Raw genomic sequence first — 23,255 nt, forward strand, 5'->3', positions numbered from 1 at the left:
GAGAAAGTGTAAGTTTTAGGATATATAATAAGTTCCATAACGTATGGCTTCTGTTTTCAACGGTGAAGTCTAAAGTTTTAGTCTTTTTAACATTATATCTAGAGATAATTATTATAAATATAAGTCCAGTGAAAGAGTATGAGTATCCTTATACTTTTTAAACATACACATGCTATTATCATGTTTATTTATTGTAAAAATTCGTTGAATTGATCTAAGTAATAGGAAACGGCTGTGTCTCATGCTTTTGTTTTGATACACTATTATATGTTTAGAGTCAAAAGGACAACTTAATTAATTGAAAGTTATGATCCCATTCATTTTAGTAATTTACAGTAACTTAGTAACATTTTAAGGTACAGGTCTATAGGGTTTTGAACTGTGAATAAAGTAAAGAACTTTCTCGGCCACTAAATAAACTCTCTAATAATGTAACTATGTAACAGAAGAACAATGTGAAACATTTGTCATGCTTCTGAAATGCTTAAGAAACTGATAGCAGTATTCAATTTTCCACAAAGTAGTGTATCTTATAAAACGATTTTGAATATGCACGTTGCGTGATATACAAGGATACTTATAAATCCTTGGTGATATACTTGTACTTATTTTAAAAATTTTGATAAATTATATTTTACTATATCATGTTCGTATTTTCCATGTGAATTATCACAATACTTTTAAGATACATTTTGTATGATTAGATTTACACCCCACTTTCATGTATCAAAAACGTAATAGTAAAAATAATAAAATATAATATGCCAATATCAAGGTTAGTTGATATTGGCGTATTCGGACTATCTTAGGTATGTAGCCAATCAGACAAACACATCACCTGTCACTCATCTGTCAGCTATTGACTGACACCTGTATTTCGAGTTCGTTAGCCAATGATGTTTCAATAGGGGCGGAGCCTAACGTCGCGCGTCTGTCAATCATAAACTGAAACCCGTCAACAATCAGTATAGTGTCCAGAAACGATTACGTTACGGCACGTAAAACTCTTCAATTCAACAATCAGTGACAAAGTTTTTTTTATTTTGTTGTGAAATTGGTTCATTCCCACTCAGCCAACATGTTGTTTTTGCTATTTCTTAAGCTTACCCTGTGGAAAAGTTCGCTAATATCATTTGTAAAGGGAAAAGATGAATCTAACTGGACTTATGACTGTGACTTGTGTGATATATAAATTATCTCATAAATAACGTTTACAAATTGTTAGTTAGATTGTGATAAATGATCGAGTCATTTTACAATTAAAAAAAAAAACCATTTTTTAACTAAAATGATTTTTTTAAATCCATGTATCAAGATAAGCATGTAGGTTAATGTGCAATGCATAAAAAAGGGGAAACACATTTTTTATGATTTGTTTCCTGTGTTAGCATTTGTTTTGCTTTTATTAATTTATACAAGTTTGTTTCAATGTATTCGATCCTTACATAGATGCAGTTTTTATTGATTAGGAAAACTACACTAGATGAGGGATATAAATTAAAATAGTAATCGTACCTAATAACCCACCCCACCTGTTATGGTTTTTCTTTTGTTTTATATATGGAAATGTTCACTGACGATTAAAAAAATCAATTATATTTATTCCATTCGAAACGAATTGTAACTAATGTGTGTACGTTTGTCTGCCTATTTGAATGATTTTCACAGCTCAATTCACGAAACCTTATGGTTTTCAAAAGATTACTGAAGGAAACTTCCGTCCAGTTACGACACATTATGACGTATAACTTTTAAGAAAAGAAAACAAATATTGGCAAAACATTGAAACTTTTACTGAACTCGCATATAATGCAAAACTTAAAATGCAATTAGATGAATTTAAAAATCTTTCTCGGATTGTATGTTGTCCGATTATATATTGTTTTGTTATACCTAATATTTTGAAAATGATACACAGGATGCCATCAAGGTAAAAAATTATTTCAGATTTAAAGATTAGCCCAAACTAACCCAAGCCTTTTTAGGGTCAGATCCTGCCTTTTTAGAGCCGATCCTGCCTTATAAAAGTCCGATCCTGCCGAAATAAAGTCCGATCCTGCCGAAATAAAGTCCGATCCTGCCTTTTTAAGGTCCGATCCTGCCTTTTTCAAGTCCGATCCTGCCTTTTTAAGGTCCGATCCTGCCTTTTTCAAGTCCGATCCTGCCTTTTTAAAGTCCGATTCTGCCTTTTTAAGGCCCGATCCTGCCTTATAAGAGTTCGATCCTGCCGAAATAAAGTCTGATCCTGCCTTATAAGAGTGCAATCCTGCCTTTTTTATAGAGTCCGATCCTGTCCTTTTTAGAGTCTGATCCAAGCCTTATAAAAGTCCGATCCTGCCTTTTTAGAGTCCGATCCTGCCTTTTTAAAGCCCAATCCTGCCTTTCTAAAGTCCGATCCTGCCTTTTTTAAAGCCCGATCCTGCCTTTTTAAGGTCCGATCCTGCCGAAATGATGTCTGATCCTGCCTTTTTAGAGGCCGATCCCGCCTTTTTAGAGTCCGTTCCTGCCTTTTTAAAGTCCGATCCTGCCGAAATAATGTCTGATCCTGCCTTTTTAGAGGCCGATCCCGCCTTTTTTAGAGTCCGTTCCTATGCCTTTTTTAAGTCCGATCCTGCCTTTTTAAAGTCCGATTCTGCCTTATAAGAGTCCGATTTCCTGCCGAAATAAAGACGATCCTGCCTTATAAGAGTCCGACCCTGCCTTTTTTAAAAGTCCGATCCTGCCTTTTTAGAGTCCGTTCCTGCCTTTTTAACGTCCGATCCTGTCCGAAATAATGTTGATCCTGCATTATAAGAGTCCGATCCTGCCTTTTTAAAGTCCGATCCTGCCTTTTTTAAAGCCCGATCCTGCCTTTCTAAAGTCCGATCCTGCCTTTTTAAAGCCCGATCCTGCCTTTAAGACCACGATCCTGCCTTTTTTAAAGTCCGATCCTGCCTTTTTAGAGTCCGATCCGACTGCCTTTTTAGAGTCCGATCCTTGAAAGAGTCCGATCCTGCCGAATAATGTCTGATCCTCATTATAAGAGTCCGATCCTGCCTTTTTAAAGTCCGATCCTGCCTTTTTAAAGCCCGATCCTGCCTTTCTAAAGTCCGATCCTGCCTTTTTAAAGCCCGATCCTGCCTTTTTAAAGACCGATCCTGCCTTTTTAGAGTCCGTTCCTGCCTTTTTAACGTCCGATCCTGCCGAAATAATGTCTGATCCTGCATTATAAGAGTCCGATCCTGCCTTTTTAAAGTCCGATCCTGCCTTTTTAAGCCCGATCCTGCCTTTCTAAAGTCCGATCCTGCTTTTTAAAGCCCGATCCTGCCTTTTTTATAAAGACCGATCCTGCCTTTTTATAAGTCGATCCTGCCTTTTTTTAAAGCCCGATCCTGCCTTTTTAAAGACCGATCCTGCCTTTTTAAAGTCCGATCCTGCCTTTTTAAAGCCCATCCTGGCCTTTCTAAAGTCCGATCCTGCCTTTTTAAAGCCCGATCCTGCCTTTTTAATAGACCGAATCCAGCCTTTTTAAAGTCCGATCCTGCACTTTTTAAAGTCCGATCCTGCCTTTTTAAAGCCGATCCTGCCTTTCTAAAGTTCCGATCCTGCCTTTTTAAAGCCCGATCCTGCCTTTTTAAAGTCCCGATCATGCCCTTTTAGAGTCCGTTCCTGCCTTTTTAACGTCGATCCTTGGAAATAATGTTTGATCCTGATTTTAAGAGTCCGATTTGCCTTTTTAAGTCGTTTGCTTTTTAAAGTCCGATCCTGCCCTTTTAAAGTCCGATCCATGCATTTTTAAAGGATCGCCTCATTTTAAAGCCATCTGCCTTTTTAAAGTCCGATCTGCCTTTTTAAAGCCCGATCCTGCCTTTTAAAGTCGCTCCTGCGATAAGTTCGCCTGCTTTTTAGAGTCCGATCTGCTTTTTAAAGGTTCCGGATCCTGCCTTTTTAGATCCGTCTGGATCATGCCTTTTATAAAGTCCGATCCTGCCTTTTTTAAAGTCGATCCTGCCTTTTTAAAGAGTCATGTTCCTGCCTTTTTAAAGTCGATAGCCTTTTTAAGCGATCCTGCTTTTTAAGGTCGATCCGCCTTTTTTATCGATCTGCCTTTTTAAAGTCCGATCCTGCCTTTTTAAGGTGATCCTGCCTTTAAGACTTTCCGATCCATGGTGCCTTTTTAGAGTCGATTCCGTTTATAAAGGGTCGATCCTTGCCTTTTTAAGTCCGATCCTGCCTTTTTTAAAGTTCGATCCCCTGCCTTTTTAAGTCCGATCGCCTGCCTATTTTTAAGAGTCCGATCCTGCCTTTTGAAGCCCGATCCTGCCTTTTTAAGTCGATCACTGCTTTTTTAGAGTCCGTTCCTGCCTTTTTAAGTCCGATCCTGCCGAATATGTCTGTCTGCATGATAAAGAGTCCGATCCTGCCTTTTTAGAGTTGATCCTGCCTTTTAAAAAGTCGCGATCCTGCCTTTTTTAGTGTCGATTCTGCCTTTTAAGAGTCCGATCTGCCTTTTTTGTAAAGCCGATAGCAATTTGACCTTTTGATTAAACCCCGATCATGCTTTTAAAAGTCCGATTTCCTGCCTTTTTTTAGTGTGATCCAAAGCCTTTTTAGTACCCGATTCCTGCCTTTCAAAAGATGATGATCCTGCCTTTTTAGAGTTCCCGATCCTGCTTTTGAGATCCGATCCTGCCTTTTTAAAGTCCGATTGGAAATAATCCTGCCTTTATAGAGTCCGATCCTGCCTTTTTTAAAGTCCGATCATCCTGTTAAGAGTCCGATCCTGCCTTTTTAAGCCCGATCCTGCTTTTTAAAGTCCGATCCTGCCTTTTTAAAGGCTTCTTATACCGAGTCCGGATCCTGCCTTTTTAACAGTCCGATCCAGCTCTTTTAAGGATCGATCCTGCCTTTTTAAGTCCGATCCTGCCTTTTAAAGCCCGATCCTGTTTTTAAGTCCGATCCTGCCTTTTTAAGAGTCCGATTCCTGCCTTTTTACGGTCCGATCCTGCCTTTATAAGAGTCCGATCATTGCATTTTTAAAGACCGATCCTGCCTTTTTAGAGTCCGATCCTGCCTTTTTAAAGCCGATACCTGCCTTTTTAGAGTCCGATCCTGCCTTTTAAGAGCCGATCCTGCCTTTTTAAAGTCGATCCTGCCTTTTTAGAGTATGATCCTGCCTTATTATAAGTCCGATCCTGCCTTTTAAGAGTCCGATTCTGCCTCTTTTAAGTCCGATCCCTGCCTTTTTAGAGCCGATCCGCCTTTTTGAAGCCCGTTCCTGCCTTTTTAAGTCCGATCCTGCCTTTTTAAGTCTGGATCCTGCTTTTTAGAGTCCGATCCTGCCTTTTTAAAGTCCGATTCCTGCCTTATAAAGTCCGATCCTGCCTTTTTAGAGTCCGATCCCTGCCTTTTATAGAGTCCCGATCCTGCCTTTTATAAGAGTCCGATCCTCCTTTTTTTAAAGTCCGATCTCCTGCCTTTTAAAAGTCCGATCCTGCCTTTTATAAAGTCCGATCCTGCCTTCCTTAATAAGTCCGATCCTGCCTTTTAAGAGTCGATTCCTGCCTTTTTAAAGTCCGATCCTGCTTCTTTTAAAGTCCGATCCTGCTTTTTAGAGCCCGTTCCTGCCTTTTTAATCCGATCTGACTCCTTATAAAAGTCCGATCCTGCCTTTTTAAGGTCGATCCTGCCTTTTTCTAAGTCCGATCCTGCCGAAAAATGTCTGCCTGGCATTATTAAGAGTCCGATCCTCTGCCTTTTCTAGGAAGTCCGTCCGATCCTGCCTTTTAAGAGTCCGATCCTGCCTTTGTAAAGTACCTGAGATCCTGCCTTTTAAAGTCCGAATCCTGCCTTTTTAGAGTCCCCCCGATCCTGCCTTTTATCCCGAGTCCGATCCTGCCTTTTTAAAGTCCGATTCCTGCCTTTTTAAAGTCCGATCCTGCCTTTTTAAGTCCGATCCTGACCTTTTTAAAAGTCACGATCCTGCCCTTTTTAGAGTCCGATCCTGCCTTTTTAAAGTCCGATCCTGCCGAAATAATGTCCGATCCTGCCTTATAAAGTCCGATCCTGCCTTGTTGAAGTCCGATCCTGCCTTTTTAAGCAGCCGATCCTGCCTTTTTAAGAGTCCGATCCTGCACTTTTTAAAGTTTCCTGATCTGCCCCGAATAATGTTGATCTGCCATATTAGAGGTCCGATCTGCCATATTAGAGTCCGATCCTGCCTTTTTAAAGTGCGATCTGCTTGTATGTAGAGTCCAATCCGTCGGAAATATAGTACGATTCATGCCTTTTTAGAGTTCTGTCCTGCCTTGTTAGAGTCCGATCCTGCATATAAAGGAAACAAAATTCATTCTCACACTGTCCTGCTTTACACTATAATGGACACCGCATTGAGTAAAAGTCATAATATTAATATTAATTATATAATTGTATATAAACGTAGAATATATAGTACAAATTCAAAGTCAGGTCTGCGCCAAATTTGTATACGTATTTTTTTTTTAAGTTTCAAGCAATTTACTGTTATCTTGTGCAATAATTTTAACTTTCGTATAGTCCATATCATTACCGGTATTGGATGTATAAAATAACGGTGTATTGACGTATTAACTAAGTTTTCATATAAAATATTTGACATTTCGGAAAACATTAAATCAAAAAGTCTGATTTCTGCCCTGATCTGTAAATCGTTCCGTTTTGGACACATTTAACACGTATCTTAGCTAGCGCAATGTACTTTGATAAATTTTTCCTTTTCAGTTCATACATATATCAATTAGTTTAACTAATAATGATATAGTTATTCTTATTAAATCTAATTAAAAGTAGAGCACGATTTATGAATGTTTATATTTTACGAAAGACCTATCCTGCCCGGCCGTATATATAGAGTCTATTTTATCCGAACTGCAAATTGCAATTGATCTTTGTGCCGTTAGTATTACGTGGATTTTGTGAAAATACCTATATATTTTCACATATATTTATCAAGATCATAAAGTCATATTAACTATTTTGAATATTTTTTCTCTGATTTAAATTAGCAATCAGTTTTAAAATTGACCGATCCTGCTTTTTAGGTCCGTAATTTTCTGTCCGACCATGCAAGAAAAATATGATTTTTTTTTATCCGACTTCTTTTTTTAAAGGTCAAATCGGTCAACAAAAATCCTGCCTAAAACTGATATCTTTTTAAAGTCTATTATTTTTAATACATCCTGCCTTTTTATCATTTTTTTAAAGTCGACTATTTTGTACTCCGATTCTGCCCGATTCTGCCCGATTCTGCCTTTTTAAAGTCCTGCCCGCCTTCTTAAAGTCCGATCCTGCCCGTTTTTAAAGCCCGATCCTGCCTTTTTAAAGCCCGATCCTGCTTTTTAGCCCCGATCCTGTAAATCGTCGAACCCTTTTTAGAGTAGTTCCTGTTGCAAAATCATCCAGCCTTTTTGAAAATGTTGCATTTTAGAGTGATCCTGCCTTTTTAATGTGTCATGTAATTTTTTAATTAAATTCAACAAAATCAAACATTTTTTTTAACATAAAATGATTATTTATTTACCCACCTAAAGTCCGATCCTTGTCCTTTAAAAGTCCGATCCTGCCTTTTTAAGCACCTTTGAATGGCTCGCATCTCCGACACGGCTTTTTGGCCTGCCATGATGCTTCTCGTTAGAAAAGTCTCGCGCTGCCAAATATGGCACCTAAAGTACCATTTATTAGAGTCCATGGAAATACCTACCGATTTTCACTGTACGAAAAAGAAATAAATTACATTACAAAGTTTTTATAACATGGACTTTAAAAAATTCTTTTTTTGCTTAAAATCAAAGTCAGTTTTGCGATATTTGTATACATTTGTTTCAGTTTTGGACCCTTAAACTTTTATTCTTAGTTGGCCAAGGTGGCTTTTTTGTTAAAAATTTGCACCCAACATATTTGTTTCATTTCGAAATCCAGGTTTGGCCGGTAAATTTTCAAACATGTCGGCTGGAATATCTTTGATACATTTTGTAATTTATACATTCCTAATGATATAGGTTATTCTTATTAAATCTAATTAAAAGTTTGAATTTTTACAAATCTAATTTACCATATGAAAAGTTGTGACATATATATTATATATTTAACAAAAGGTTTCTGTAAATTGAATATTGACATAGTTGTCAGAAAAATAAATGATATCACTTGAATTAAACATATTTATCATAAGGACTATTTTGTATAAAAGCCCGAAAATCCTTATTTTTTTGTCTTAAATCAACCCCATTGCCCGTATGTGGCAATCATATTTCGTGGTCTTGCAATTAAATTCAACTATTTTTAACATAAAATTATTATAAATTTACCCACCTCCCTTGCCAAAATTATGTTTTGAACTTTTGAATGGAGGCAGACACGGCTCTTTTTTATTTTCTAGTTTTTATGGCAGAAACATGACATCAATTTTCACTAAAGAAATAAATGTTACAAAGTTTTTAAAAACTTTAAAAATTCTATTTTTTGCTTAATTCTTAATAATACTTAGGTTCATTATATGAAATCCGGGTCCGGATTTAATTTTAAACATCTATCTTCAACATCCGGATATCAACAAGCGCCTTTACCGGTTATTTACCATCTGATCGTGTTCGTATTTCTCGCGTATTCCTTGGCATACAACCTTTTAAATATCAAGGATGATCCAGGATCAAATATGTTCAAAAGTTTTTAACGTATAATTAGGTACGGAAAAGGGGGCTGGTTATAATATGTGTGATGTACGGGGTTGTAAATAGTTTACTGTTATAGTCATAATAAAACTGTTCATTATCGTCTAAACCCTGTAGTTTGTTCTTCCTCCTCACTTTGGTTCGACGGGTTTACAAAATGGGCCCGTCTCCCCTGTCAAATGTATCACCTCAAAATATCCCCCCCACCTAAAACCCTACCATACTGTAACTAGGAACATGCCCCCTTCCTGCTTACTACTACCCACCTCTGAAACCTTTGTGGCTCAGGAACTTAATCCTTCAATACACCACACTGAAATGAACAGAACACCCCTCTATATGCCAGACTTTACGCCCGTAAGGGCGCAACGATTTACCCAAAAACTACCCAAAAACTACCCAAAAACTACCCAAAACTTAACCAAAAAACTACCCAAAACTTACCCAAAACTTCCCCAAAACTTACCCAAAATATTTATATAACTTCTCATAAAGTTAGTAGCATTTGCTGAGTCTGGAATATTTAGATTTTATGACGTAGTTGATAATCAAAGAAACGACAAACCGGAACGTACTAGTTTGTAATAGCAGTTACCTCCCTTTAACTGGAGATACCAATACATGACCAGGGTACAACTTGCCGTCGATCAGTAGCACCTTCTGTTAATTATGACGTTATGATATTCACATCAAATGATGAACGTCATAATCACCGGATGGTGGGACTTATCAACGTTCATGTACTTTACCCATGTTATATTCAAAGAGTAGTAACTACGCTACAAACGAAGGACTACCTCAAACAAAAAGATAACAGAACGTCAGAGAACAGCTGTTATGACATTTATTCAGTATAGATTTTAAAATATCATTATCAAAACATAACAAATTCGAAAATTTGATATTATTAAATGCTTAAACTTATACGTATACATAGTCATATAATGAGATATACGTCCTTGTATTATATAGTAAATATTTTAAAACAGATATGGAATCTATCAAATATGAAACATGAGACATGAATTGATATCATTTTTGTAACAACATACAATGCATTAATTATTGAATTACGAAAACGACAAAGGTTTACGTTAGTATGTCATACTATCAGCAAAGTTCCGTACACGTTTTTGGTAGTTTTGGATAATATAGGGTACATGTAAGATATGAATAGTTTTGGGTTTTGGTAAATTTTGGGTAGTTTTGGGTAAGTTTTGGGTAGTTTTGAGTAAGTTTTGGGTAGTTTTAGGTGGTTTTGGGTAGTTTTGGGTAAATCGTCGTGCCGGACTGTAACAATACATACACGAATGACCAATAAAATAGACAGAACACAACACAGGCGCTCGATACAATGACATGTATAAACAAGACAGCTACACATGGACAAGATACACACACACTCTTACAGCTACGTAGCACAGGACCATGACACCATATATATTCCCATGTAACACAAACTATTTACAAGCCCTGCTAAAAAGAAAATACAATCAAAATTTCTACAAAACTTCTCTCATTTATTTAAAGTTTATTTGTTTTTGATATAAACTGTGGCAAGACATTAGATCCAGGATGAAGATATGAAGATTTTATGGTACTGAATTAAAGTATCAAACACAACATTACTGCAGATAGGACATCAGTACATGTTCAGATACACATTTACATTAGCTACTGTTGTAGCAGAAAAGATATCACCTTTTGACCACAGGGGCCTGTAACTGCTGTTTATATCATAATGGATATTTTCAGTCACTGGGTACATTGTATTGGGATATAACGTACCCAGTGACTGAAAATATATATTATAATGCAAACAGCAGCTACGGGCCTCCATGTTCTGACTGACTTTTCCGTTAGAAGGTGATATCTTTTCCGATACAACAGTAGCTACATGCACACCAGACTTGATCCAAAAATCTTGTATTTCTGAATGAGATTACTGATCTTTGATAAGTCATGTTTAACATTGCTTATTACAAATTTATAGATCAATGTAACCCCAGTGAATACTATTTTTAACCCAGAGGCCCAAATTTTATCCCTGGCAGCGACAGTGACCTATTTAAATTTAAAGGAAATCCTACACTCTGTTACATAGAAATATTATAATAGAAATCTACACGTATAAGGATAAGTAAAACATGTATATTTTCCCTTTTTTTTCAGTTGCTTCAGACATTCTACTTTGGCTTCTGTTTAGTCAATGACATTCTTGGATCAAACAGTAGACCCTCACAGTCCAAGCGTTTCCTTCGCTCCAAACTACAGAGATGCCGAGATATCCTTCTATCAAGTGTTGTCTTTCCAGTTGGAATAGTGAGTTGGCAATTTCTGGCCATGATATATTAGCATTATCATGATGTAGTTTGTAAAACAATCCATCAGATTTGCTTTAACTTAGTCAACCCTGAAATTTGATAATGGACTGTTGTTCTAGTATTTATGAGAGTCTGAATTTGTCTTTAAAGGTGAATGAGTTAATTCTATAATCTAAATTATTCTGATGTTTTCCTGGTAATGTATTGGTTTCTAATTCAAACTTATAAAATTGAAAAATAATGTGGATTTTGGTGTATCATATTTCTTAAAATTCGTGATAAAATTTCAAAACTCAAAAAAGCTCACTTTATATACATGTATATATATGTAATATGTGAGCAATACATGCAGATATGGTACCTTGTTAATGATACACTTTTAAGGTACATAATTTTGTCATTACATTTTTTGTTCCAAGTGAAATACCAGGTACATAACTTTGTGTAATTGTGTGTATTTTCCAGTAGAATGTAAAAGTTATTTTTGTAGGTAATTAATAAGAATTGGGCATTCTCCTATGTTGTATCAGTCTTTAACATGTGATTGCATTTTGCCATTATTAGCCCTGGGCAGATTGGTTGGATTTTTTTTTTACATTTTCTTTTTCAATTTCAGTTTGTAGTTTGCACATTCTGGGGAATCTATGTTGTTGACAGAGAATTAGTTTACCCTAAAAAGCTGGATAAATTTATTCCATCCTGGCTGAACCATGTCATGGTAAGATATTTAAAGAAAGGCCATGTTGAAGGCTAAAGTCTTATACATGTAATCTAGAAATTGGTGAAAGCACAGGAGCACATTCCTCTGATAAAATAACACATGAATATACCGGTATATAAAATAGCTAGTGTTTATGTATAGTATATAGGGGTATTTATATATATATAACATATTATGTTATTGACAGTTCCTGTGATTTAAGCTAATATTGAAAATATATTTTGACTCTATAATATACAGTACAGCCTCCCTTGGTTAACAATAACCTTTTATAAAAATCACCAGCTGCTTAATAAGGACACTTTCATGGCCATTATCAACAGTAAAGAATAAATGTATAATTAACTACCCTGGGATTTGTTATAATCATATTTTACTGTACATGGTATATGGAATTTTAATATTATTTGCTGTGCATCCTTCTATTAATAATTTCTGTGTTTACCTTCCAGCACACTACCATATTACCGTTCCTAATAATGGACATGTACCTTGTTTACCACCATTTTCCCTCACGTAAGAGAGGACTACAGATCCTGATGAGCTTTGCGTTTACATATCTAGTGTGGTGAGTAAGAGACAATAAAACATTTTTCATTTATTTACCTCTGAATACACATTTGGACTCTTCTGTTTCAAGAACTGGAATGGTTCATATTGAAATTTCAATATATACATTTGGACCATAAACTGTTGTATTGATATGTTTTGTTATCAATGTAAAAACAAAATGTTTCATATAATTTTGTATGTTTTCACATATAAAATCTAGTTAACCAATGAGTATGAAGAACATTGATCCTAACCGTTTCATTGTTTCCTTTGTCTAGGATACTCTGGGTAGCTTACCATGCCAATATATGGGTGTACCCTGTACTGAAAATAATGGCGCCACACGAAAGAGTTATCTTTATCTCTGTCCTCATCGCACTGTTTGGCAGTATCTACCTTGTAGGAGAAGGCCTGAACAAGTTCTTCTGGGGTACGTACATAGGAGATATCAGCAATAGAATCTGGTTGTTTTGTATTCTGTATTTACATATTACAGAGTTTTCTCCCCTTGCGTGTAGGTATTGATTCTGACTTGATGTGTTTACGAGCGCCACATCATAATTTTTCTGAGAAAACAATGTGAGTTTAGCCGACAACATGATGATGTCCATCATCTATACTCTAAGGGTTACTTGAACTGTCCTTATATGCACCCCTGGGCTAACTCATAGTAAATCTGGAGGCAACAGAACATGTAATTTAGTCATTTGAAGTACATCAAAAGAGCCGTATAACATTAGACTGGTTGACTGTGGGGCTTTTAAGTGGGCGTCACTCTCTCTGTAGACTTCAAAGGAAATCTTTGCAGGCCTGAGATTGCATGGTTCAGATTTTTTTTCCTGAACGACCTTCAGTTTTACTATTGGGTTGATATAATGTCAGTGATAGTAACCCCTGGAGTATGGAGGATGTCATAATTGATACCTACCCACAAGGGAGATAACTTTATACTATGCAAATGCTTTGATATCTATTGTATTTTTCTGACAATCTTTTGCGGATCTCACCATTTATTTCAATGAATGAATAAAAGAGATAGAGTTTTGTATCACTAATTGTTAATTAATCTTTTTTTACAGGGAAGGAAAGACGACAATACCAGCTAATGGTTCAGAAGTCACAGAGTTGATACACGAGAGTTTAGACGAGAGTTTAGTCCTTGTACATGCCATAGTGATATAGTAGTGATACGAAGGTGGCTGTCTACAGGACAAATAATTTATAACTTTTCATTGCCTCTTAATTTGTTCTCGATTATTGTTAGTAACATATGTTTTAGCTAATTCAAAAACAATTTGGATTTGGATTATATAATTGTGTACAAGATCTATCAGAGTTACTGCCCTTCATTTTACTCCAAGGGAATTAATTTGATAGATCAAAATGAAGGAAATTTTAATATATTCCATAAATAAGAATTGAAAAAGGCGGCATTGTACTTTGAAAACTAAATTTTATGCGTAGAAAATAAGAATAGTTCAAATGCAAGCATTACTAAATTCATAATTGTGATATTAACATCTAAATATTATGAAGTTTATTATCTGCATGAACAACATTTGTGAGCAACTGAGGTGGGAGAGATATACACTGATTAAATATAAAGTATTGTCACTAGAGCCAGTAAAACCATGCCTTGATAATCAATTACATTTATACATATTAACACATGTATGTATTGTTTTTGAGACCTTAACCAGTGCTATTTTATCCGTTATTTAAGTCTGCATTTGTGATCGATATATACTGTAAAATAATATGCCATTTACTTTTATGATTTTCGCTATCACGGTAAATTTGCCAAAGTTTATCTCAGTGAATGATAAATCCATAAAAATTGATCTCTGCAAACTTGATTTGAAACTGAAATTACGAAATTTAATAGCCGCTAAAAATGTTTACCTTGGTTCACAGTATTAGTACATGGAGAATCAAAATAAACATTTTCAGAAAGTCTTTTTTTCACAACTCTTGAATGAGACTTGGCCAAGCGAACAGAGAAATATAGTAAAAGACAGTTATCTCCCCTTGTTTCGATAACTAAAGTAACTGCACTATCTGCCTTAACACCGCAGCAGATTTTCGACCAGGTAAATGTCAATACCTTTCCTACTATGGCTGATACTTAACCAATTTCTTTGACATTGTTTCACTCCTACAGTATAAAGCTATATCCCCTCAATAGACAGCAACAAATGATGCTAGTTGTCTCCCCTTGGTCAAACTACAGGAGTTTGACGTTCTGTCAATAATATATAGTAGAAATATATAAAAAAGAAAATACCCCTATATACTATATAAAAACACATATAGCGGTATTTTTTTATATATATTTATACTATATATTATTGACAGAACGTCAAACTCCTGTTGTCAAACTCGCTAGGTACAGAAACAAATAGTCCCCCCTCCCCCTTTTATACTACAACAACAGCATTATGGTAAGTATTACAAAATATAATACTGGTTAATAAAATCATGATATCACCAAACTAGTCACAAATATTGCAGTGTTCCTATGTTATCTTTTTTAAGTTGAGTCAGACTTATACATTATACATGAGTGTAATATTGAATTATATATATCTTCCGTTCATGATGCTAACATTCCACAGTGTCCAATTGTTTATGTATATGCATGTGTGGATGTTATTTGCTGCGAGTCTGAGTGATCAATGTACAGTGTATGTTTAGGTTTATTTGATCCATCTAATGTTATTGTACCAACATGGCACTTTACCATATAATCATGTCTTTCTTCTTAACTGGGACAAAGAGATATCCATTTAATCATTCTGTTTGAAAATTTTGTTAACATTTATATAATCATGTGATAAAAATGAATTAAACGGCAATTGCAAGAATTTTAACGAGTCTGTTTTCATTCTTTTCATTGTTTTAATATTTTAAAAGACTGGCTTTACCATTACAATGTCATTCGAGGGGTTCCATAAGTAGGGACTGGCGACCTTTTCTGAGTTAACAAAAACGTATTGAGGAGCACATATATATCGAGCCTTTTTGTCGGTGGCATGTCGTTTTTGTCGTGAAAATGGTGCATGGTGTGACCAGGTTAGTACAAGGACGTATATAGATGACACTAACCCTAAACCCTAACCCGTAGATGACACTTACCCTAAACCCTAACCCGTAGATGCCACTTACCCTAAACCCTAACCCGTAGATGCACTTACCCTAAACCCTAACCCGTAGATGACACTAACCCTAAACCCTAACCGTAGATGACACTAACCCTAAACCCTAACCCGTAGATGACACTTACCCTAAACCCTAACCCGTAGATGACACTAACCCTAACCCTAACCCGTAGATGACTACTTACCCTAAACCCTAACCCGTAGATGACCTAACCCTAAACCCTAACCCGTAGATGACACTAACCCTAAACCCTAACCCGTAGATGACACCACCTACTTACCTAAACCCTAACCCGTAGATGACACTAACCCTAAACCCTAACCCGTAGATGACCAACCCTAACCCTAACCCGTAGATGCCACTACCCTAAACCCTAACCCGTAGATGCCACTAACCCTAAACCCTAACCCGTAGATGCCCTAACCCTAAACCCTAACCCGTAGATGACCACTAACCCTAAACCCTAACCCGTAGATGACACTAACCCTAAACCCTAACCCGTAGATGACACTAAACCCTAAACCCTAACCCGTAGATGACCTAAACCCTAAACCCTAACCCGTAGATGACCTAACCCTAACCCTAACCCGTAGATGACCTAACCCTAAACCCAAACCCGTAGATGACAAACCCTAAACCCTAACCCGTAGATGACACTAACCCTAACCCTAACCCGTAGATGACACTAAACCCTAACCCTAACCCGTAGATGCCACTTACCCTAAACCCTAACCCGTAGATGACACTAACCCTAAACCCTAACCCGTAGATGACACTAACCCTAACCCTAACCCGTAGATGCACTTACCCTAAACCCTAACCCGTAGTAGATGACACTAACCCTAAACCCTAACCCGTAGATGCCACTTAACCCTAAACCCTAACCTAACCCGTAGATGACACCCTAACTAACCCTAAACCCTAACCCTAACCCGTAGATGACCACTTACCCTAAACCCTAACCCGTAGATGACCTAAACCCTAAACCCTAACCCGTAGATGACACTAAACCCTAAACCCTAACCCGTAGATGCCACTTAACCCTAAACCCTAACCCGTAGATGCCACTTACCCTAAACCCTAACCCGTAGATGACCTAAACCCTAAACCCTAACCCGTAGATGACCTAAACCCTAAACCCTAACCCGTAGATGACACTAAACCCTAACCCTAACCCGTAGATGACACTAACCCTAAACCCTAACCCGTAGATGCACTTACCCTAACCCTAACCCGTAGATGACTAACCTAAACCCTAACCCGTAGATGCCACTAACCCTAAACCCGTAGATGACACTAACCCTAAACCCTAACCCGTAGATGCACTTAACCCTAAACCCTAACCCGTAGATGACCTAACCCTAAACCCTAACCCGTAGATGACACTAACCCTAAACCCTAACCCGTAGATGACACTAAACCCTAACCTAAACCCTACAAACCCGTAGATGCCAAACCCTAAACCCTAACCCGTAGATGCCACTTACCCTAAACCCTAACCCGTAGATGACACTAACCCTAAACCCTAACCCGTAGATGCCACTTACCCTAAACCCTAACCCGTAGATGCCACTAACCCTAAACCCTAACCCGTAGATGACACTAACCCTAAACCCTAACCCGTAGATGCCACTTACCCTAAACCCTAACCCGTAGATGACACTAACCCTAAACCCTAACCCGTAGATGCCACTTACCCTAAACCCTAACCCGTAGATGACACTAACCCTAAACCCTAACCCGTAGATAGTGACCTAACCCTAAACCCTAACCCGTAGATGACACTTACCCTAACCCTAACCCGTAGATGCCACTAACCCTAAACCCTAACCCGTAGATGACTACCCTAAACCCTAACCCCTAAACCTAACCCCCGTAGATGACCTAAACCTAACCCTAACCCGTAGATGACCTAACCCTAACCCTAACCCGTAGATGACCTAACCCTAACCCTAACCCGTAGATGACCTAAACCCTAAACCCTAACCCGTAGATGACCTAAACCCTAACCCTAACCCGTAGATGACCTAAACCCTAACCCTAACCCGTAATACCTAACCCTAACCGTAGATGACCTAAACCCTAAACCCTAACCCGTAGATGACCTAAACCCTAACCCTAACCCGTAGATGACACTAACCTAAACCCTAACCGTAGATGCCCTAACCCGTAGATGACCTAAACCCTAACCCTAACCCGTAGATGACCTAAACCCTAACCCTAACCGTAGATGACCTAAACCCTAACCCTAACCCGTAGATGACCTAAACCCTAACCCTAACCCGTAGATGACACTAAACCCTAACCCTAACCCGTAGATGCCACTAACCCTAAACCCTAACCCGTAGATGACACTAACCCTAAACCCTAACCCGTAGATGCCACTTACCCTAACCCTAACCCGTAGATGACACTAACCCTAAACCCTAACCCGTATGCTACTTACCCTAAACCCTAACCCGTAGATGACACTAACCCTAACCCGTAGATGACCTAACCCTAACCCTAACCCGTAGATGACCTAACCCTACAACCCGTAGTACCTAACCCTAACCCTAACCGTAGATGCACTAACCCTAACCCTAACCCGTAGATGCCAATACCCTAACCTAACCTAAACCTAACCCTAAACCCTAACCCGTAGATGATTAACCCTAACCCTAACCCGTAGATGCCCTACCCTAAACCCTAACCCGTAGATGACACTAACCCTAAACCCTAACCCGTAGATGACACTAACCCTAAACCCTAACCCGTAGATGACCCTAAACCCTAACCCGTAGATGACACTAACCCTAAACCCTAACCCGTAGATGACACTAACCCTAAACCCTAACCCGTAGATGACACTTACCCTAAACCCTAACCCGTAGATGACACTAACCCTAAACCCTAACCCGTAGATGCCACTTACCCTAAACCCTAACCCGTAGATGCCACTTACCCTAAACCCTAACCCGTAGATGCCACTAACCCTAAACCCTAACCCGTAGATGACACCCCTACCTAAACCCTAACCCTAACCCGTAGATGACTACCTAAAACCCTAAACCCTAACCCGTAGATGACACTAACCCTAAACCCTAACCCGTAGATGACACTAACCCTAAACCTAACCCGTAGATGCCACTAAACCCTAACCCGTAGATGCCACTAACCCTAAACCCCAACCCGTAGATGCCACTTACCCTAAACCCTAACCCGTAGATGACACTAACCTTGGTTAGTAGGGGGAGAATAAACATTTGATCAACTTAGATCTGCTCAACGAAGTACATGTACGCTGTAACTCAAAAATTTGTAGATATGAAAAAATATCAATGAATGTAATATACAATTTTGCCTTAGAGAAATTAATAAATTACAACTAAATGAGAGCGTAGTTTGATAGATCTTGAACTGAATCTCTTGTAACTACATCTAACGTATTTCTTAACATTGTAATATGTTAGAAATCTATGCAGTCCTGAACATGGTTGGTCCTTGCATAGATTGAAAGCATCAATTCAATTTACCAACCAAGAACTTCTAGCACTACGGTTTCATGTGACGCCCACAGCAACTAATGAGTCTTTTCACTTCCCCATTTTGAATATTCAGCGAGACGCACAAACGGATTTCATACATTGCCTGAAAAGCAGTTGATGTACCATGCATGTGATGGAATTGGTATGCCCAAACCTGTAGCTTTTCCCTTCGTGTAGATTCAAGCAAAAGGGGAAATTCTTCTTACAGCTGTTCTACATTGTAACAATGACAGTTTCAGAGGGATATGTACAAAAATGTAGTACGACAAGGATTTGATAGATTGTAAAAGTTCAAACCAATCCTTCAGTATCAATCATGTTTTAGAACCAAAAGCATATTTCCAAATGGTATATGGAGCAAGCTTCTTGGCCTGCATACCAGCAGAGATACTGAAGTATCACATATATGTATGGGGCAGGTTGTTGTATCGGTTATCTCAGTTGCAAGCCAAACGGATGTTTGATACAACCTTGCTGCTTACTCTATTTGGACTCATTAAGACCCTTAACATTCATGTTATGCTTCTCATTATTTAGAAATAACATACAGACGGCATGAGGTCTATGTAATTCCACACAAGACTTTGAAGATGTTTTTAATCATATCTCGAGCATACTGGCAGAAGGAGATATATATAACCGAGAACGGACAACATGGAGTGTTTCTTTATACTGTCATGTACAGTGGAACGTCCTATCGCAAGGAAGGAACAAGTAGATATTTGCTAAAATAATCGGCAATTGGAAAAAATATCATCGCCAAAGAAGGAGGTACTCTATCAATATATGACGAGAAAAAACTTTTAGACTAAAATTCAGTATCAAAACGTTGCGCAATCCCAGAACTATCATACCTTCACCTGCAGAATGGAAAAGGCGAAACATTAAAATGAGGGTGAATGGAAATAGAAAAATTAAGATAATGGCTCCAATTCCGATCGAATATCATTACCAGTGCTGATTAATTATAAAACTGTTTTCTATTACAGCTGTTAAATTTCTTTTTGGGTGTCTTTCCCTTAAATAGACTATGAAAGATTGAATGAAAGCGGTGTTTTTGTTTTTGTGATATATATCTATAGTATGGGATGCATGTGATAAGTCATATTACATTGTACATGTGTGTAAGTGGTGTGGTGAATGAGAACCCTCCTGTGTGGGGACATTTGTTTAAATCGTTGAAGGCTGACCCCAAGGCCCCAACCTTGGCAGCCTTCAGATGTATAAAATGTCTGGGGTATTAAAATGTTGTTTTATTGTGTAAAACAGATTAATTATCAAAACAAACATTTGAAAATGTATTTGAAACCACCGAGGTCCCTTTTGCAGTAAGCATTAGAGTGAGACAGAAAACGTTTTACATTGGGTAGGTCTATCACTGACAACATTTCAAAAATGTGTGTACCAAATTGCAGCGCCATGAGTTATTTAGAACTTAAGATTGGTATTTTGAACATTTTTTGTGGACGGCCATTTTGGAATTCAACATTGCTACCGTGAAGTTTGTTATCTAATTCAGATCAATGTGTCACTGAATTTAGCCAGTCAAACACTTCAGAAACCACGATCCAAGTGTCAATGTAGCTATGAAGATACTGCTTACATTTCCGTAGTACAAATGTTGTTGAAATGAATGACCAAAATTAACCTATATTCACACTTTGTCGGATCCGAACATTTTAAACACTTGTTCTATTTACCCTATTTTAATCATCTCATCTGAAATCTTGCTTACATGTCTTTTATGTTCTGGCACGTTTTACCATAATCAATTTTGACTATGTTGTTATTGGTAGACTAACCTTTCTGTCACCCATCCACGGATTCTATCCTGTACACGACTTTGCCGAAATTTGGGCAATGTCGCTATTAGCACTTGAAATGAGAATGGCACAGCGTTTATAACCTGAGGGTTGTTTTCGATTATACGGTTTGACTGGTGGGACATAGTTGTTCGTTTAAGAATTAATGACGGATCTGGTGATTTTGTATTATTTTCAGACGAGCCTTGACAAAGCCCTCACAGGCCTGTATCAAGACCTGCAGGATTACTTTAACAAACACTTGTCTTCGTCCCAATGCGATCGTTATGCCAACTGTTAAACTTTTCCATAGTCTTGAACATTTGTTGAAAACCTGATTGTTTTTAGCCGACATGTTTTGAATATTAGACCAACTTCGATACCCGAAATGCTTAAAATCAAACTAGAGAACATTACATCCATTGCATTATGTCTCCTTTGGTAATCAGACATGGCCTCCATTACCCTGCTACACTCAAAAAATAGCTCTGCGCATGGCGTGACATTGTTATATGTCACTTGTTTGTATGATAAACAGGTGTATAGATATTTACATAATGTTTAATAATTTAATGTACTAAAACGTGTTTGTCCTGATAATGGGGGTTGAATTTAACTTTAAAACTAATCCAAAGCCTTTGCCACTTTGCCCAGAATTAATCTCGCACTTTACATATGAACGGGAGATATTGACAACGCCATTAACACACATTTACAGATATCTTTGATCTTTGATCCGGGTTTTAGTGGTTTTATTATTAATCGGGTATGATAAAACATAGCTTTTTAAAGCTCTTTATTATCATCTAGATTGAGGGAAAAAGGCAAGGTAGGCAAGATAGTAAGTTCAAGGTAATCAAGCTATGGGAAAGACGTCCTAATCAGATCTGATGCTCTCGATATGTCAGTACTTGAAACTAAGAGTTTTTAGACCACATTAATGACATAAGCATATCCATAATATTACAGTGTTTTGTAATGGTATGGTGTCCATTCATTTTGTAATGTTTGTTTGACTTGCATTTGTTTAATAACCCATTATAATTATTAGATACATTTATATAAGTCGGTAAAATTACCATGTTTGTAGACAACACTAATGAGTGGAGGTCCTTAAACAGTATTATTATATACTGTTAGCTTAAAGATGCTCCACCGCCGACAGGGCATAAATGATATTCATCATTTGAACAATAATTAGTGTTTAATCGTGTATATATATGCCTAATTAACACAAAAAATAACATAAAATAATTTATTACGCATTTTGTGCATGCGCAATCATAACTTCGTTCTATATAGGATATAGTGCCACGGATTTTTTTCGGGATGCAATTAATTATTTTTCATATTTTTAACTTGCAGTAAAATTAGAAACTTAAACTTTTCATTGGTGGTAATGGTGTAAAGTAAGTAACTTTTGTAACTGAAGAAAAATACTAAATCGTCTGCTCCTGTTTTTGATAGTGAAAAAATACAATTTGTCAGCGGTGGAGCATCTTTAATCATTTTGATGTAGTAAAATCCGAGAGAATTGTGTAGTCTTCTCTCTTTCTCTTTTTTATTATATTGTATAATTTCTCTCTCGCTCTCTTTCCATAGTTTTGTACATACTATTTCATGTTATTACCATTTATATTATTATTAATATGTACCCTTCATTTTTGGGGAAAATAAAGATAATAACAATTGTAATTATTTGATATACATTTATATAAGTTGGTAAAAATTACCATTGTTGTAGAATACGCTAATGAATGGAAGTCCTTTAATGTGTTCAGATACTGCAAACTTAATTATGTAGATTTCTAGTTAATGCATTCAAATTGGTAGCTTATTTTATCATTACGACATACAGAAAATGAAAGTAGCAAAATTAGTACATTTCATAAGATTACCACTGAGGTAGGTTCTTTCACAATCATTTATAAATAGAGGATCTTACATGAATGGTTGTGTGATCTGAAATTTATCAAACGAATTTGATATGCTTCCAGCTTTTAGGCGAGTGGCATATCAAATTATTTAACGAGTTTGATAAATTTCATACCACATAGTTACAAGTGTAAGATTCTATTTACCACATAACTTATATTAATAGAAAATTAATAAGTCAAACTTTAAATTTCGTCTCTATATAAAAACAGTAGAAATCTGGCTCGGATGTGGTATTTCCGTCTACTGAGACAATTCATGCGACGTCATATATAGATTATGACGTCAAAACTACATGTGACGTCATAAAGGTGTTATTATACATGTGTCTTACGATATTTATAATATGGCTGGACAGTTATGTGCTAAGATATATTTTAAGAGTGTGATGATTTCATGAAAATTGTTTTTGTGTACGGAGAGAACATTGACATTGTTAAAAGCGTATTGATCGTAAAATACGTTTTTATATACAAAGAAAAAACACTCAGATACGATTTGTTCTAAATACTTATATTTACATTTCCGTATCACTTCTACGATGTAAA

At 37.0% G+C, this 23,255-nt stretch overlaps 1 protein-coding gene across 1 annotated transcript in view; it reads left to right on the forward strand.

The window, feature by feature from the left end:
• LOC138309331 (androgen-induced gene 1 protein-like) overlaps positions 1-15,148 on the forward strand; it is a 27,372-nt gene extending 12,224 nt beyond the window's left edge. Inside the window, exons 2-6 of the mRNA XM_069250506.1 lie at positions 10,860-11,009; positions 11,628-11,729; positions 12,185-12,300; positions 12,563-12,714; positions 13,364-15,148. Of these exons, the coding sequence (XP_069106607.1) occupies positions 10,860-11,009; positions 11,628-11,729; positions 12,185-12,300; positions 12,563-12,714; positions 13,364-13,413 (570 nt within the window). The 3' untranslated portion in view covers positions 13,414-15,148. The remainder of the gene's footprint in view (positions 1-10,859; positions 11,010-11,627; positions 11,730-12,184; positions 12,301-12,562; positions 12,715-13,363) is intronic.
• Positions 15,149-23,255: the final 8,107 nt, after the last annotated feature.

Source organism: Argopecten irradians, chromosome 15 (assembly GCF_041381155.1).
Source record: "Argopecten irradians isolate NY chromosome 15, Ai_NY, whole genome shotgun sequence".
Taxonomy (NCBI): Eukaryota; Metazoa; Mollusca; class Bivalvia; order Pectinida; family Pectinidae; genus Argopecten; species Argopecten irradians.